Source organism: Helicoverpa zea, chromosome 13 (assembly GCF_022581195.2).
Source record: "Helicoverpa zea isolate HzStark_Cry1AcR chromosome 13, ilHelZeax1.1, whole genome shotgun sequence".
Lineage (NCBI taxonomy): Eukaryota > Metazoa > Arthropoda > Insecta > Lepidoptera > Noctuidae > Helicoverpa > Helicoverpa zea.
The window spans coordinates 10,462,350-10,480,781 of NC_061464.1; the positions used below are offsets into that span (position 1 = coordinate 10,462,350).

General features: G+C 36.5%; 3 protein-coding genes across 3 annotated transcripts; all 3 read left to right on the plus strand.

Annotated features, from left to right (window-relative positions):
• Window positions 1-4,155: 4,155 nt before the first annotated feature.
• LOC124635724 lies at window positions 4,156-10,787 on the plus strand. The gene is made up of 7 exons (XM_047171675.1): window positions 4,156-4,739; window positions 5,440-5,691; window positions 5,834-6,119; window positions 6,250-6,338; window positions 6,659-6,756; window positions 10,087-10,292; window positions 10,376-10,787. The coding sequence occupies exons 2-7, from the start codon at window positions 5,485-5,487 to the stop codon at window positions 10,762-10,764; spliced, it is 1,275 nt and encodes a 424-aa protein (XP_047027631.1). The 5' UTR covers window positions 4,156-4,739; window positions 5,440-5,484; the 3' UTR covers window positions 10,765-10,787.
• LOC124635723 lies at window positions 7,130-10,073 on the plus strand. The gene has a single exon (XM_047171674.1). It carries the CDS (start codon window positions 7,256-7,258, stop codon window positions 9,362-9,364), a length of 2,109 nt encoding a protein of 702 aa, XP_047027630.1. The 5' UTR covers window positions 7,130-7,255; the 3' UTR covers window positions 9,365-10,073.
• Window positions 10,788-12,394: 1,607 nt separating the features above from the next.
• LOC124635725 lies at window positions 12,395-14,964 on the plus strand. Its single transcript, XM_047171676.1, has 2 exons — window positions 12,395-12,633; window positions 13,751-14,964. The coding sequence occupies exons 1-2, from the start codon at window positions 12,513-12,515 to the stop codon at window positions 14,674-14,676; spliced, it is 1,047 nt and encodes a 348-aa protein (XP_047027632.1). The 5' UTR covers window positions 12,395-12,512; the 3' UTR covers window positions 14,677-14,964.
• The last annotated feature ends 3,468 nt before the right edge of the window (window positions 14,965-18,432 follow it).

An 18,432-nucleotide genomic window follows, 5' to 3' on the forward strand; every position in this document is an offset into this window, starting at 1 on the left:
GCACTCTCAAGTGAACGTGACAGGCACGTGATTGGTTTATTCATGCCGTAATTTTCAGATTTTGCCATTGAAATAAATACAAGCGCGATCGAATTTAGCCAATAAGTTCCCACGAAGATTTTTTAGTAACTGAGAAGATATTCGTGTATCAATAATTAAGTTTTTATTTATTGAAAATAACACCAAAAATATGGCAGGGCGCTTTTTCTTCGCTTGGGGGATGTTTGCGGTCGCAAAGGCCCGATATGAACGCAACAAAAGCGCCAGAATTGGGGCAAGGGCTCGCGCGTCTTTTAATCCATTAGTCCACCTCACGGAGACGCAATTTAGACGTAGATATAGATTGTCCAAGAATATTTTTAAATTGTTGTGCAGTGAACTGAAACAAAGCACAAATCTAAGATCCACTCAACGTGTTTCTTTGGAACATAAGGTATTTATCTATTCATGTTAGTTACAATGTCAATTCCCAAAACAAAACTATGTATATGATTGAAGAAACGTTCTCCTTCTTTTATTTGCAGGTGCTCACCGCTTTATTCGCTCGGGATCCTATCAAAGGTCAGTTGGGGTAGCAAAGCATGTATCACAAAAAATGTGCAGTGTGTGTAAGATTTCCTAGCACTCCAGGTGCTAGACAAGAACTTAGTCAACGGTATTATTAATGTTTTTGAGCAAAATAAATTAATAATGTAAATAATTGATATACTTACAAAATTTTAACTCAGGTTTTACAGAAACTATGGATTCCCTGGAGTGGTTGAGTGTATTGATGGGAGCCATTTTAAAATAGTGTTACCAAAAAAAAAAAACTGATGAACATTGGTATTATAGTCGCAAACACTACCTTTCCCTCAAACCATTCAACCAAACAAGAGTAAATTTTATTCTCGGTGTAAATCGCTACTTACTCCAGTATAAATCAATTTCACGTTTAACCAACTACATTTCGAGGATTAACGAGTTTATTTACCACCGTTTAGCGTGGAGTAGGGAGCATAATCCAAGAATAGCAAAATGGCGTCCTATTGTTTTAAAGCTGTCATATCAAACTAACGAAACCCAACAAGGAATTATTTTAAAAACTTATAATGCAACGTTTAAATCGTTTGATTCAAGATAGTGATGAGGGAGTTATAACTATAACTAGACGTCCAAGGTGGCTAAAAGAGTGAATAGATTTACTTGAATAATATGATGACCGTGATTTTACGATACGACAGTTGCTGGGAACCCTGACATTTTATATAACTAACTCCACTCAAATGCTTATTGGTGACAGCTGTCATGTGGTTGGAGTATACCTATTGCTAATAAAATAATTCACAGAGTGAGTGCCACTATTGCTGCCCTGCACAAAGAATACATACAATTTACTACTACTCAGCAGGAGATGAGGAAGGAGCAAGATAATTTTTACCAAATAGCTCGATTTCCACGTGTCATTGATGGATGGCACACAAAAAATTATCATAAGTACCTCTCCGGTGCCAAGTGGGAGGTGAACAAGCAGAATTATACAGGAACAGAAAAGGTTTCTTTTCTATAAACATGCAGACAATATGCAATACCAATTTGGAAATCACTGATATAATAGCAAGATGGCCAGGGTCCTGTCACGATAGCACAATATTTAATAATAGTGTTATCAAAGCAAAATTTGAAGATGGATGCTACAATAATTCAATTTTGGTTGTTGACGGTAGATATGCCTCAACAACATCATACATGATGCCTCCGTTAGGGAGTCCAAGAACGGAAGTAGAGCAACTCTATAATGAATCTCAAATAAGGATACGAAATCCGATTGAAAGAAGTCATGGTGTACGGAAACGAAGATTTCCAGTGATGACACTTGGAATGCATGTAAAACTTGAAAAAGGATTGACAATAGTGGCCACCGCTGTTCTACACAATATTTTACGGCGTAGAGGAGAAATTTTACCACCAGATGGCCCAGAACTTGAGATATCAGCCCCTTGGGAGCAAATTATTTATCAATGATGGCCAAATGTCTCAAGCTGTTGAAGGTGGGCCTGTGCTACGGCATGAAGCCCGGGATGCCCTTATAGCTAATGTTTTTTTTAGTTTGATGTACTTTAAACAGAATATGTAATATTAATATGAATATAACATATGTTTAAGGAGGCAGTGGCGAGGCGTCCCTTTAAGCAGACTTGGCTAACTGAAAAACGCATACAGTACGAGGAAACACTTTTGAAACCTCATGGCGCATTTTTACAAGACGTGGTGTTCCGTCGCCTCCGCGGACAAGTGCCACAGAAAAACACAGTGGCATAGTGCTTAGTGAAGTGCTACTAACATAATTTTCAGTTTTTATATCGTAACAATTTTGTATAATATAATATGTCCGTTAGTCTTTAAGGTATATGGGCCAATGCAGCCTGAAAAGAAAAGGTTTTTGATTTGATTTACATTAGTCGGTTAACCGACTTCTCGACTTCTGACCATACATTTTTCTTGGATGTCACATTAAATTTGCAAGCTCCTGTACACCATTTTATCAACTGTAGTGTATACACGGAGACGACAAATTTTCGAAAATAGAGCCTTTTATATACGCTTTCATAAGGAGAAAAATCTTATAAACTAATTTTTTATATCACTAATGCAACATTGAACCAACTCAACACCGCTTACAACGGTCGTCGACTTTGAAATTGTCGTGATAAACGTCATAAAACAAGTGTTCCATCAAATTACAAGGATATAACTTTTATTTCAAACATTCTCTTGCCAGAAAAGCACATGCCCTACAACTGAATGACAAATAAGAGAAGTCTCTTAGCCGTGTGTGCTGCATTAGCACATATGAAGGAACAGAACATTGAAGACGCTTGGTTGCACAACATGGAAAATGCTCCACAGAGCGAAGCATTTACAAAATTAACGATTATCCCAGTGGTTAGAAAATGCAAGTATACAGTTTATGTGGAATGTACATAGGGCTCGTCATAGGACAATAAGCCTAGCAGAAGCATGGCATAAACGGTTAAGCAATAAAATGGGGAAAAGAAAACCTTAACTGCTTCAATTTCTTCGCAGTCGGCTAAAAAAGGGGGCTGAATATAAAAATTGGAAATTAAAGAATTCCAACTTTATATAAGGAATATTAAATTATTCATCATTATTCGTTCAGGTGGTTGGAGAAAACACCCAAGTTATCGTGGGAAAAAAAACATTATGGACTGGTAACATGCAAAACAGCATGTCGATTCTATAATTCCCTCTAACTCTATAATTCACTCTCACTTGACCTTGATTTTCTGTAAACATCACCTAATCACGTGCGAAGTGAAATGAGCTCCAAATCGACCAATACTGTGCTATAGTGTATTCACGGAGACGAGTTAGTAGAGCGCTATCTCACTCACACAATTTTTTAACTGCCATTGGTCAGTTATAAACGCCGTGGCCACAGCCGGCGCTAAGGCCGTGTACACAGTACGATTACTTTTTAGTCTACTCATACTTCCCGTATTGTGCAGACGTGCTCTTACTTGTGTGTATCTAAAAAAAACAGGATATATCTAATTGGTTACGCGAAAAAAATATTAGCTGTAACGCTGAAATGTTGAAACGTGAATTATTAAACATTGTTAAAAACCATAGACGGCAATACGACGCTTGTATTATAGACGAAATGGCAAAATCACAAAACAAAACTGTCCTGAGATTGCCGCCGTATCATTGCGAATCAAATCCAATTGAGCTAGTGTGGGCTCAAGTTAAAGGAAATGTAGCTTCACACATGAAAATACAGAAAATGGCAGAATTAAAAATTGTATTAAAGGAATCAATTCAAAATATTGACACAGAGAAATGGAAAAAATGTATAAAGCATGTCATAGAAATAGTTGAGTCCAAAATGGATGCCATGGACAGAAATGTGGAAGCAATGACTGAAAGATTCATAATAAATGTAGGAAACGACAGTAGTGATAGTACGCAGAGTGATGATGATGATATGTTATGAAAACGTATAGGTAGATATTATAATATAATAAAGAAAATATAATCATTAACTCTCGATTTTATTTCTTTCCTTCATTTCCATCAGTTAAATTAAAAGTTATATTTCTGGTTGTAAAGTTTAAAATAATATTAATTAAAGAAGTGTTTATTTTGTTTATCATACAATAATGTTTCAGTCCAAATGAGAGGTCGTCTCACCCTTCGTGGGCTCAGGTTGAAACTCTGGTTGAGTTTATGGAAAGAAACACTGGCATGGCGAAGGGTTTCTTGAGAACACAAAATGCCAGAGAGCGAAGTCGACGCCAGTGGGAGACTTAGCCGTGCGCTTAAATAGTATAGGTGGCACCATCAAAACCTACAAACAGTGGACCAAGGTTAACAGTGTTTTTTTTGCATGTTAGAACTGTGGTGTGGTCTATGATCACGTAGTGATTAGTCAGTATTGATAATGTTAAGATAAGTAGACGATAGGAATGCCTCGTACAGAATAAGATATTTAATAAGATAGTAATTAGTTAAGATAAGCACGTAGCTTTTCCTTTGTATAAATAGCGTAGTATATTCAATAAAGGGGGCACTTCTTAGTAGGTATTGGTTGCCTTGACTATACCTAGACATGTAGTTCTGTTGTTTTATTAACACGTTTACCCTCATCAGCACCTAAGGACCCTGCCTGTCGGAAGGTTGGCAAGCCCAACATCATAGAACCACTTAACATTCCCAGCCGATAGTCTTAGTTTCAAGTGTGTTCCTTAAATTCATAAATATTATGGAAATGGAGAATTTAATGTAGCCTTAAAAATACATGTGTAAATACATATACAAGTACTCAAGGGTCAATGACCCCGGCTAGCTATCAAAATAAAGGTTGCCGTTCATAGCAAAACCCTAAGGGCCGATCTCAATACTGTACCAAGAGTAAAACTCGGTTAGCTACCAGAGTTTTACTGTTACTTTTGATCTATCAATAACTGCCGTCGCAATAACAAAATTTCCGTAACGTTATCTACAGTTAAAGACAGATAGGTCCTTTCCCTCACAAAAAATGCGTTACGTTTTGTTTCTCGTGAAAAATATTATTTCTGCTTATATACGATATTAGCTTTAGTAAAATTGTACTTTAAAAAAAAACCTGCTTTTATAATTTATATAAAAACGGTGAAATTTTATAATAAAATAATGATGAAATGCTTTCTAACATGATGCAATAAAACGCATTTTTGACATTTGCCAGCAAACGACGCGACGCTAGCGATATCGCGGTGTCAAATTCCCGCGCTCGCTCGCAGTCGCAACTGTTTTGAATTGTTTCGAGTTATCGACTTGTGATTTGGTTGGAAATCTTATTTGTATTTATAAAGTACACAGAACACAAAAGTAAACAGATAAAACAAAAGGGTTCGCATGCCACCAATTCGCGCCTAAATTATAATTTACTTTCAGATTAAGGCTGAGCAGTTTGTTAAGGACAGTATAATTCTTCTTGACATGATCCTGAAACATCCAGTAATAACCACCAAAGCTACGAACGCAACCAATAATAAACTAAAAGAAGAAGCATGGAAGGCAATTGCACAGGAGTTCAGTGCTGTTACGGGAGATATGCAGCGTCCTGAGCAAATTCGACTCAAGTGGGAAAATTTGAAGAAGTTTGCAAGGAAGCGTAGTGCTTTCATAAGACAAAATAACCTTAAGGTCAGTATTTAAATTTATATTATTACTAAAAGACGTATCAAACAAACAATCTCACTTTTTCTTTTATAATATTATATTAGTAAGGATTAATGTAGTCATACATTTAATTGTGGTTGCTCTAAACTTTGTTTTTAATTTACAGAATGGAGGAGGGAAGTCTTATATACCTCCTGATGAAGTTTTGGACCGAGTAGCATCAATTTTAGGTACTAAATGCAATGGCTTCCCTGCGGAGTTTGGTGGTGATTCGGATGAAGCTATTGCTAGCAGAGCCTCTGAAGCAATCATAGAAGTTTTTGACTTCCCACCATTTCCAGAAGTAGCTCAGGGCAGTAGCGCTGTAGTAACGGGTGGTGATTGTGGTGGTGATAACGGCGGTGGTAGTTACACACCAAACAACTACATTTTTAACACTCCAAAAAGTGCCAGTACAGACAGCAGTTAGACCCCAGACTCCAAAGCTGAAGGCTTCGGATGCGACTGGGATTAACGCTGAGATGATGATGATGAGGTACAAACAGTATTTGCACAAAATTAAATAAAACTTTTTTTTTACAGTGAATAAACGGAGGAAGCTCTCTGAAGAAGTACAGAGAGCTCAGAGAGACAAAGATCTGGGGTTGGCAGCTTACCACGTTGTTTTTGTTGTGAGTTTTGTCCGTGTATTTTCTTGATTTATTACAAAAATAACGCTAAAAAGTTGATGTAATAATATAAAAGAGCACTATTTACTATAAAGATACGTTTAATTTTTTTGACAAACGCACATACCAGTGATTGCGCGTCACCTCATTATAATCTGTGATTCTCCTTCATGTTTACTTGTTAGTACTTATCGAAAGTGTATAGTTTCGTATTTACTTACAAGTTATTAATTTTCGATAATGGAGTCAAAAAAACATGTCTTTAGCCCGATCGAAAAAAAAACATTTTCTAGATGAACTTAAAAAATACAGTAACATTATAGAAAATAAGGATACAGGCGGAGCTACATTACAGCACAAAAACGACGCTTGGATTCGTGTTACGTCCGAATATAATGCTAGCCCTCTCACTACAAAACAGGTAAGTGGCTGCTAAATACATAGAATTACATAAGGTACCTGCGGCAAATAAGGCCCGGAGGGTAATAAAGCCCACATTTGAAAACTCGCGCTAAAATATTTCAATTCCGGTTCGAACTTGACTCACAGATGCACAAGACCGTTAGGTTCGCTGTGTTGGTAGCGCGCGGCCGCCGCGCGCCGCCATCTTGCCAGTAGTGAACGATTTGTGACAGGGTTCGCTGCACAGCTCGGATTTATAAAATTTGGTGATAAAGAAATGTAAGTATTTTGATTTAATTGTTATTAAGCTATAAACGTAATTTTATTAAACATTAAACATCAAATTAGTTATTTTCTATGCTATTAATTAAAAATAAGTGTTTAATTTCGTTCTAAATTGATGATTTTATAAAGCATGTTATGCGTCTAATAAGGCCCACTACAGTAGGTCATGGGCCTTATTAACCGACCTTTGTTATACAACTTGATTTTTGTTTCTACTCACAGATCGAATAAAAATGCCTCCACGTCGAGCTCCGTGGACTCAAGAAAACTTGCGTTCTGCTATGGCAGCCGTACAACGAGGGCAGTTGACGCAGCGTGGTGCAGCAGAGCGATATAATATACCTAGACGTACGCTAAGGAACCACTTGAAAAGTGGAAATACAATGCGATGTTTAGGACGCCGTTCAATTATGACTGAAGCTCAAGAATGTGATCTTGTCAACAGAATCATAAGATTTGCAAATATAGGGATGCCACTTACTCCAAAGCTTATTCGCAGACAAGCATTCATTTTTTGTGAAAAATATGAGCTAAAACATAACTTCAACGCAGACATTGGCCTTGCTGGCAAAGACTGGCTAAAGATGTTTTTGAAACGGCATCCAGAAATTTCAAAGAGAAAGGCACAGTTCATGAATCCAGCTAGGGCGCAAAAGCTAAACAGACCAATCGTTAGCCAACACTTCTCAGAAATCCAAAAAATTTATGACGAGCTTGAAATTATAACACACCCGCAAAGACTTTACAACATAGACGAAAAGGGATGTCGGTTGACTGTTCATAATCAACAGACTGTTCTAGCACAAAGAGGAGCTCGACGAGTCCATTTAATAGCGCCAGAGCATGCTCAAAATGTCACGATCGCAATGTGTGTCAATGCTGTCGGGACCGCTATTCCACCGATGATAATATTTAAAGGACAGAGGCAGAAACCTGAATTTAGTGACAATTTACCCGCGGGGAGTTTCGTGAAGATGTCAGCAAAAGGGAGCATGACAACTGAACTATTCGTGGAGTTCATTAAACATTTGGCAAAATATAAGACTCAAGGAAAAATTTTGTTGATCTTCGATGGAGCGTCATCGCACTTAGATTACACGATCGTTGAGGAAGCAGACCGGCATGACATAGTCCTTTATTGTCACCCGAGTAATACTACGCACGAGCTGCAACCTCTGGACAAATCTGTGAATAAGTCTTTTGAACATTATTGGGATCAAGAGGTTTTAAGATACATGTATCAAAATCCTGAAAGACGCATAACGAAAACCAGTTTTAATACAATTTTCACAAAGGTGTGGTCACAGTGTTTGACTCACGACAATATAGTAAACGGGTTTCGAGCTACGGGCTTGTACCCTTTCAACCCTGACATATTACCTGACGAGGCATTTGCTCCATCAATTTTAACAGAGCTGCCTCCACCAACAGAACCCAGCGCTTTAGTAGGCTCAAACACAGATCATCCAGATAATTATACTGTCAATCAGCCAGAAGAACAGCTTCGAAACGAGGATGATTCTCAATCTCATTTGGAGCAGGTTCCTGATTTACCCGAGAAAAGTCCTGCTCAAAGCGCCATGGATCTAAATAATTTGTCGGTCTTAACTAACCAAGAGCATGAAGACACTATTCAATCATCTGAAAATATCTTGAATGATGTAGAAACAACACCAAAGAAGGCACAAATCATTGTTACTCCGACCCAGTCACCAAAACCATCCACTTCAGGACTTCACAGGGCTCCTATATATCGTCGTCCAATAATTTACAGCTCAGGATCCGAGACAGACTCTGAAACAAATATTGAATTGCAGATAACACAACTGGCATTAAACAAATCATCACTGGCCATGGATAATATATATGGTTCTGAAGAAAATATCGAAGACAGCGACGATTTTAGTTCTGATGACAACGTACCTTTGGCGAACCTCAAAGACAATAAATTTAGGTCTCCTTTTCAAGAACTACTGCCAACGCCAAACTACGCTGTGACAAAGAATAAACCTAGGAGAAAAGCCATCAATTATAAAGGCCAACGAGTCACCAAAGATCTGTTTAAGGAACAAGAAACATTGAAAGAAAATAAGTTGACAAAGAAAAGAAAACCTAAAGAATCAAAGAAGACTAAAAATGAAAAAAAGAAACGATCTAAAGGGGATAAAAGAAAAAGAAGCAATCTATCGGTAGAGGAATCTTGGTTCTGCCCAGCTTGCAATGAAAATCGTGTGTCTGATATGAGACAGTGTGTTAAATGCAGAATATGGTACCACGAAGAATGCCTAGGGCTAACCAAAAATGATAAAGATTTTTTTTACTGTCAAAACTGTGATGAATAAGTATAGTTCCCAAAGGAGTACCTATTTTTTCCTAAATATTTGTGTGTATAATGGTAAATTCTTAGTTGTTGAAGTACGATAACTTCTAAACTAATTTAATTCCAACAGTTCCTAATCAAAAGCCTGATTTAGAATATGTTATTACTAGTCTTAGTATAAGAAATTTTGTGATAACTTAATAAGTGGCCTTATTACCCCCTGGGGGATAAAAAGGCCCATTGTTATTATCTCTTAAGATTATGTGAAGAAAACATTTTCATTTGTTCTATTAGCTGAAAAGTGCCATAAACGTTATGTTTCGTTGATTATTTCATAAGAAAATAAAAAAATATTTTTGGGCCTTAATTTACTATGGTAGTTTAATAAGGCCCACGGTAAGTGTTTTTAAAAATGGTTATGTTTCTTTTCATACTGTTTTTTGTATTACTATTAACCTTTTATTTTAATCGCAAATAAATAAACATTCATATGAACTAGACTTCTTTAATTTTTTTACAACAATTTCTGAGTTATTTGGTTTTAAAATTAGGTGGGCCTTATTTGCCGCAGGTACCTTACATATAATATTCATTCATTACATACTCATGTTTTTGTGCTTTATTTAATACGTGTTATGTATATTTATCGTAACATAACAAGATCACGCCATACCTCGAAAGGCAGAGGTGTAGTTTCTAATGTATCAATAAGTGTATGCATATGTTTTTTTTTTAATATTTTAGGCAACAGTTAAAGAAGTACTGCGCACCCACAAGGGTTAACACAAAGCAGCGTCAAAGGGAGGCCTTGACGAAAGAACGCCAACATAGGCTAGCTACTGGAGGAGGGCCATCTATCAGCGATGCTGTCGTTGACCCTGATGTGTCCATGGTGGCCCCAGCTCTGATTGTTGGAATCGACAATGCTATTGATTCCGATTTAGTTGAAGGTGTTTATAGCTCTTATGGAAATAATCTTTTTAAACATTGTCTCGTTAAACATTGACTATAATTAATTTAATATTATTTTTAGAGTCTTCGCAGTCACAAATACCAGACGCCGTAGAAATAGAGCATTATGTTTTAGACGATGTTTCGCAGACATCCGTCATTTCCCACGATCAAGCCACCGAAGATCACATTGTACTGCCTGATTCACCAATCCCTTCCACATCCCAAATGTCCCAACCCTTTATCACAACCATCCCATCAGCAAGAAAGTCACCTGCACGTTCTAACACTAGAACAGGTTTAAAAAATAGTGTGATAGAGCAGGAGTACAAGGATAGACCTGTGCGGGCCACAGAAAAACACAATATAGAGATGCAGATTTTGAAAGAACAGCTAAGGGAAGCCAAAGCAAAGGCAGACTTAGCTGAACTTATTTTAAAAGAAAAACAATTCAACAGGTTAGTTGGATAAAAATTATGTTTTTTTTTACATTTTGACAGCTTTTTTATTTAACCCTAGAAGCCCAATCTACGTAAATTTGACGTATACCGCGGCGAAATATCTCTGTATCTTTCAAGTTTACCGTCGGATAGCCGCTAACTTCTGAACCAACTCAGTAGCCATTAGGACCTCGTGCCGCCATTTTGTTGTAATAGAGGTTGCACGTCATTTTGACGTATAATTGGGCTTTGCTGATGACGCCTCCGACAAATATATTTGTTGTTATTACGTATCGTGGGTTTCGTAATCTCTCTACACATACTTCCTCTTACAAAACAATATTATTCATATAAGCGTATCAATCATAAAAAGAAAAAAATGATATTTTGACCAACAAAAACCTGGAAATATTGGAACTTCTACGGCAACAAGCCGTGAAATTAGAAAAAATAAAAGTTGCTTTAGAACTTGACATACAACTTAAGAAAGCACTTCTAGAGAATGCAAGAATGTATTTAGAATTTAGTGGAAGATATTTAATTCTCACACTGCTAGGGAGACCATGGCGCTTCTTCGTGATTTGTTCCCTAACAAATTGATAATTCGTTTAACTGACATCTCCTGGCCACCCAGGTCGCCGGATCTTACCCCCATGGATTTTTTTCCGTGGGGGTACCTCAAAAGTAAAGTTTATGAAACCACGCCACCGACCATCTCAGCATTAAAAGAAAATATTGTTCGCGAGGTTAATAACATCCCGACGTCCCACCGAGTCTCCAGCGAGTGGCGCGCATTACTGAAGCCAGATTCCAAGAATGAGTCCGACGTGATGGTCAACATTCAGACGAAATAATTTTTGAATAAATAAAACCCGCACTTCTTTGTTACAGTCATTGAAATAAAAAAAAAATATTTTGCACCTTTTTTATATTGCCACCGGACACCCTGTACCGTCCAGCAACCACTAAAATAATAGTGCTAAAATCCCCCGTTTCCAGGTTACCCGAATGGGCATTGTTAGGAATATCCCTACCTTGACCTTGGAGGACTTAGTTTCAGGGGGTAGAAACTCCTCGCAATTGTGGGGAAGTCATTCGGGCTAGACGCCTCAATTTTAAAAATAGGAAAGGGGATACAGTTACATGGTCCCCTTCATCTACTGTCGTGCTGACTTTCTATATTTGACCAGACATCACGCCTTTAGACTTTTATTTGTGGGGACATATTAATACATTGGTGTACACTGACCGCGTAATCACAAATCGCGACATGTTGATTGAAAAGATTATTTGGGCGTATAATCAAATAAAAACGAACTCTGATGTGCTATCGCGAATGAATGAACAGTTAATTTTTAGGTGTGGACTTTGTGTTGGTTATGAAGGTGAACGCTATGTGCGCAATACTCACCGACATCCGTCAGCCTCAACTTCTGCACACATATCGATGGTCCCTATTAACAATGTCGGAAATACATTTTTACTGATTTTCACTTTTTTACATAAATAGAATCACAATAAAAAAATCTGTCATATGTAATATTTTATTTTATTAAAAATCATTTTATTTAGTCAATTGTTAAGTTAATATTGTCGGTTGCAATAACTTCGTCCGCGCAACAGTGTCGGTAGTGACGGAACCGGCGCTGTCCGCGGGACGGAGAGCGCGGGGCGCGCGGTTCTGCCACTACGCACTTTGTCACCGGGAGGAGCGCTCGCGCGGGTGAATTTGCGGGTGATTTATTGTTTTTTTACGTTTAAACAAGTAAATATACCATAATGTCGAAACGTTCTAAACGGATTTTAGATCTAGTAAATTCTAATGAACAAGATCCAGTTTATCAGATCATGGAAGAGACAACAAGTGACTGTGGAGATTATTCCATACCTACAGAACCTGGTAAGCACCTTTGATGTTACTTAGCAGATAAAATAAGTTTGTAAATTATACAGCCACTTCAATAATGAATAATTTATAACTATTTGACTTTAACTATATGAAACCATCTGTATTTTGTATAATATATACCAATAATAATATTATTATAAAGCTGAAGAGATTTTTCGTTTTTTATTTTGTTTGTTTGTTTAAACTCGCTAATCTCTGGAACTACCAGTCCGATTTAAATAATTATTTTTGTATAAGATAGCCAAACTCATGAGAAACAGAATAGGCTAAGTATAGGTACCTATAACATCACGCTACGACTGACGGGAGCAGAGCAGTAACCAAAGACGCAGATGTAACCGCTGGGAACAGCTAGCATAAGTATATTCCCTTTAATAAAGTAGGTTCCGGTAGTTACATCTATTTTCAATGGTATTTAAACATACAATTTTGTCGGATATACCACTTCTGACGTTATTACATGTACGTATAGTAGATTTTTTTATTGGATGTGTCACTTTTGACATTGTTACATGTAACTAAAAGCATACGTTTTGTTGGATGTGTCACTTCCGACTTTCTTACATGTAACTTAAAAGTAGACGTTTTGTCGGAGGTGTCACTTTCGACATTATTACACGTAACCTCAACTTAGTTAGTCAGTTGGATATGTCACTTTCTACACTAATAACTGCATTATGTATACAATATTTTGTCGGATGTACGACTTTCAAAAACTTCAAATTGAATAAAACAAAACTCTTGGATCTTTGGTAGGAAAATTAGTTGCGAGTAACCTATCCTACTAATATTATAAACGCGAAAGTTTGTATGTATGGATGTATTTATGTTTGTTACTCTTTCACGCAAAAACTACTGAATGGATTTTAATGAAACTTTACAATAATATAGCTTATACATCAGAATAACACATAGGCTACAATTTGTAAACATATTGTTCGAAATACTAAACCTGCGCAGACGAAGTCGCGGGCACCAGCTAGTCTTCTATAAACGAATAGTTTGATACTTATCCAACTCCCATAGGTAGGTATGGTTAGATTAGACCAATCATGGTCACGTATTACTTTTATTTTAGGAATTATTATTATTGTATCTATTTTTGCAGATCGAGATTCTTCACCAATACGTGTGCATTCCGATGAAGAATTAACACAATGTCTGCAAGATATAATGCATGATAATAACGTGTTCAGTGACAAGAATGAGCCTATAAATACTTCTATACCTGAAGAGAGCATTCCTGAAAAATCCATTCCTGAGAGAAGTAAGCCTGAAGAGCCTGTAGTTTCCATAACAGAAGAAACAGAGGCAATCTCTAAAAGTGCATCACCGTCAATTGACAACTCAACACCAATACCGTCACCAGTTCCCGTTCACGAAGATCCATGTGGAAATAATTTCTGTGCCATATGCTTGGAAGCGTATGCCATTAGGCCTGATGAAGTCTATCTAAATCTTCCAACACCTTCAACTATAACAGGCACTTCCACTAACGTAACACCGACTACACAAAAGGTTGCCAAGAAGAAAACATATAAAACAGACATAGGAAAGAAGAGACTTGTACACAAAGAGCTTTGGTGTGTAGTTCAACGAAAGAAATTAAAAAATGAAGGAAAATCCTATATAAATAAAAAAGGGAAACAAATCGAAGAAAAGGTGTTAGGCCAGCCATGTGGAAAGAAATGTCGCTACAAGTGTACTGAAAACTATGACGTAAAGCAAAGAGAGGCTATCTTTTCAAAATTTTGGAATCTGGGCGATCGTAATAGGCAGTGGGAGTTTGTTATAAAGTACACAAAAAAGATTAACAAAGGGCGTAAAACCACTGAAATAGTAAAACACAAACGTGAATATACCTATGTTTATTATCTCCCAACTACAGAAAAGGAAACAAAAAGAGTATGTAAGCAGATGTTTTTAAGTACAATATCCTCTGGTGAACGAATAATAACAACGGCTTGGAAGAAATATGACGGTATAGCGGCTGTAGAAAAGGACAAGAGAGGAATGTATGACCATAAACCTTGAGTGATTGATGAAGTAATGGTACAAAGTGTAAAAGACCATGTAAATTGTTTGGATCGAGTGGATTCGCACTATACACGCAAAGATTCTAAAAAACTGTACTTGAATAACATAAAAAGTACTTCCCAGATGCATAAACTGTATGTTGAATGGTACGATCCTAATATATACAATAATCAAGCCAACAAACGTCAATACCGTGACATTGTAAATGTTAATTTCAACTTAGCATTTCATAAGCCCAAAAAAGATTTGTGCGAAGTTTGCCATATCTTTGAGAACAACCAATTTCCCACAGATGAAGAAAAACAAAGATTCTTTGAACATCAAGCACAAAAAAAGAAAGCTCGATCACTTAAACAGGCTGATAAAACAGAAGCATGTGAAAATCCTGAAATCGTTGTAGCTACGTTTGACTTTCAAAAAGTTTTGCAGGCTCCTCACGGTGAGGTAAGCATATTTTATTATAAAAGGAAACTGAATACTTTCAACTTTACAGTGTTTGAGCTTGGAAACAAAACTGCGACTTGCTACATGTGGCATGAAGGTATTGCCAAAAGAGGGGCCAATGAAGTATCAAGTTGTTTGTACGATTTCATTAAAGTGAATGCTGAAAAAGGGGTGCATGAATTTAGGTTTTGGTCGGACAAATGCGCTGGCCAAAATCGAAACCGTATTGTCTTTGCTTTATATTTGCTTGCTGCTAAGGAGTTTGGAGTAACTGTAACGCATAGATTTATGGAGAAAGGGCACACTCAAAATGAAGGGGACAGTGTTCACGCACTTGTAGAAAGAGAGAGTGAGCGGAGAATGATTTACGTTCCCGATGAATGGTTCTGCTTGGTGCGATGGGCAAAAACAGAAGGTATGCCGTATAATGTAAGAGAAATGACCTCACGAGACTTCCACAATTTCAAAGATTTATTGGCGAACAGAAACTGGATAAAAGATGTAAGAAATGAAAAAATGAAATGGACACAAATAAGAGAAGTTAAAGTTAAGGGAAATGTTTACGATCGATTAGAATACAAATACGATTTTGATGAGGATCCAAAGACTTTATTGGTTCTCAGATCCACCAAAAGAATCGCCCAACGCCAGAATGATTTTAAAATATCCCAAGCTTATGATGGCCCCATTCTTATTCCATATGGAAAAAGCAAAGATCTTAATGATATGTGCAGATCTGGTGTCATACCAGAAAAATATCATGGTTTTTATAGAGATTTGCCACATGTTTCTAATGGAGTAGTCCAAGAAAGTGACTCTGAATCTGACGACTGAAATCTGAAAGGCTGTGATGTTTAAAGTTTTTTTTTTTTAATATTTTTAGAAAGTACTATTGTAATTTTGAAGTTCCTGATTTATTTCATAATTGATTTTATTTTTTTATGATAAAGTAAAGTTTTAAAGTGATACACTGAGACTGTTTAATGGTTATAGTTATTAACTTTTAGCCACAAAAAAGTGCCTAAGATACATATACCTAGTTATTATAATATTTGTAAACTTTTGTTTATTTTGATAATTTTACCTCTTAAAAAACTGTGTGATACTTAATGATATAGGTGTCTTGACTGCTGTATTATTTAATGTGTGATTGCTTATACTTTTTTACCAATTTTATTTCTAGTTTAACATTGATACTCATAAAACTTATTTTGTTACGTATTTTATTAAAATAGGTACATGCTTCTAAAGCATAAAGAGGAATAAAGAAAATTATCGTTTAGACTTTGCTAAAAAGTATATGCTATTTTAATGTGCATTTGAATTATTATTCAAGTCATTTATTTATTTAGAACATATAATTTACATTTTTAAATATTAAATATAAAAATAAAAAACATTTAAAAATATAAAAAATAGGTTGCCACCGATATCGGGCACAGGGTCCAAGGTACCGGTGGTTAGGGTCCCAGAGACAGAAACCTCCTCACAATACGTGCCGTATCAAGGAGTACTGCCTTCTGAATCAGTCCCTTGATCCAGCCGCCCAACGAGAGCCTCCTGAGGTGCTCGTCGAGGCTCTTGGCTATTAAACCATTGGCCCTAACGACAATCGGCACAACAACAGCCGTGTCGACACTCCACATGGCGACAACCTCGTGCGCTAAGTCGAGATATTTTATTTGTTTCTCTTTCTCAGCTTTCACAAGGTTCTCGTCATGCGGAACGGCGACATCGACTATCATCGCGCGGCGCGCTAATCGATCTATCACCACAATATCAGGCTTATTGGCTACAATAGTCCTGTCAGTGATGATAGATCGATCCCAGTACAACGTGATATGGTCCTTTTCGAGAACTGGGTCGGGTGCATACTTGTAGTACGGTACCTCAAGGTCTACAAGGTTGTATTGCAGAGCAAGCTGCTGGTGGATGATCTTGGCCACTTGATTATGTCTGTGCAAATATTCACCATTAGCCAAACGAGAACAACCAGATATAATATGTCTGATAGACATAGAATTATTATTATTATTACTCTTGTGTTAAATTGTAATTAAGAATGTGATCTCAAAGTGTTCATTTCTACTCTTCATTTGCACTGTTGGTAAATAAATGCATGGAAAAGTTGATTAAATTATTTTTTTTATTTTTATAATTTACAGCAAACCTTAAACATGCGACAATTTTTTTTCTAAATCTCCATTTAAAAATGTTGAATATACCACTATCTACTTAAATAACTGTTAAATATCCGAACAAAACTGTCGTGTGTGTCACAATCGACAAATCAATTTGCAAATTGTACATGTTTAAATGTCGGTAGTACCTTATTTAATTAACCATAAATAATTTCTTAGCTTTATCTATGTGAACACTTAGTAAACAATACATAATATGATCAATGCAAAATTAAATATCCTCAGTTATGTAATCTTTTTTTTATCGTCAAAACAAACTTTGAAGTGCTCTACTGAACAGTACTCTTTTTGCAGAACTGACATTGTTAATAGGGACCATCGATATAACTGTAAATGCAGAATTACCATCTATATTGATTTTAGAATTATCTGCTGTTGTAACAAATTAGTAGAATCTAATTTCTCTACAAAAAAAAAAATCCGGAGAATTTTGAAGCACTCTGCTACGACCAAACATAATGGGGCAGTCATAATAAATCTATTCAGTACTTTCAACACTGACATGAAGTGTATCGGGGATTGCTACGATGGGTTGATAGGTAACGATTTATTGTTTGAATTAAAGGCTCTAATTAATCTAGAAAAGGCCCAGTTGATTACCGAACAAACGGTCATTCCTATATACACACATCAAAAGTGTCTAGGGATCAACATATATTTTTGCAATAACTTTTCTCCTGATTGATATTAATTAAAATTTTCTTTAAGGATTCATCAAATAAAGTGTTTTCGTTTGTCACAGTAACGATAAACCAAGTCACCTTTGCACTAATAAAGAAATTTGCCATTTTCCTAATAAAGGGATTTTTGACATTTGAAACACTAACACAAAAGTTCGAAAAAAAAGACTGAAATAACAGTTTTCTTTAAAAGTTTATTGGGTAACTTAAACAATTAATAATCCGTGTTTCTACCGCGAACACTAACAACACAAGAACATCGGTTTGGCATACTCAAAATGAGTTCATCCAAATCACGATGTGGAATGGCCGCCCATGTTCGTTGCAACAACAAAAAAAGGTCTTCTTGCGACTGGATACCCTCCATATTCGGCAGAGCTCTTCTCTGTAGCATATCCCATGCATGCTCAATCGGGTTCAAGTCTGGC

Excerpts from the sequence above, each read along its gene's own strand:
- LOC124635724 (XM_047171675.1), top strand. The coding sequence starts at position 5,485 with ATGATCCTGAAACATCCAGTAATAACCACCAAAGCTACGAACGCAACC. Across the intron at positions 5,692-5,833 it reads TAAGACAAAATAACCTTAAG|AATGGAGGAGGGAAGTCTTA; the intron begins GTCAGTATTTAA and ends TTTAATTTACAG. Across the intron at positions 10,293-10,375 it reads TGATTCCGATTTAGTTGAAG|AGTCTTCGCAGTCACAAATA; the intron begins GTGTTTATAGCT and ends TATTATTTTTAG.
- LOC124635723 (XM_047171674.1), top strand. The coding sequence starts at position 7,256 with ATGCCTCCACGTCGAGCTCCGTGGACTCAAGAAAACTTGCGTTCTGCT.
- LOC124635725 (XM_047171676.1), top strand. The coding sequence starts at position 12,513 with ATGTCGAAACGTTCTAAACGGATTTTAGATCTAGTAAATTCTAATGAA. Across the intron at positions 12,634-13,750 it reads TTCCATACCTACAGAACCTG|ATCGAGATTCTTCACCAATA; the intron begins GTAAGCACCTTT and ends CTATTTTTGCAG.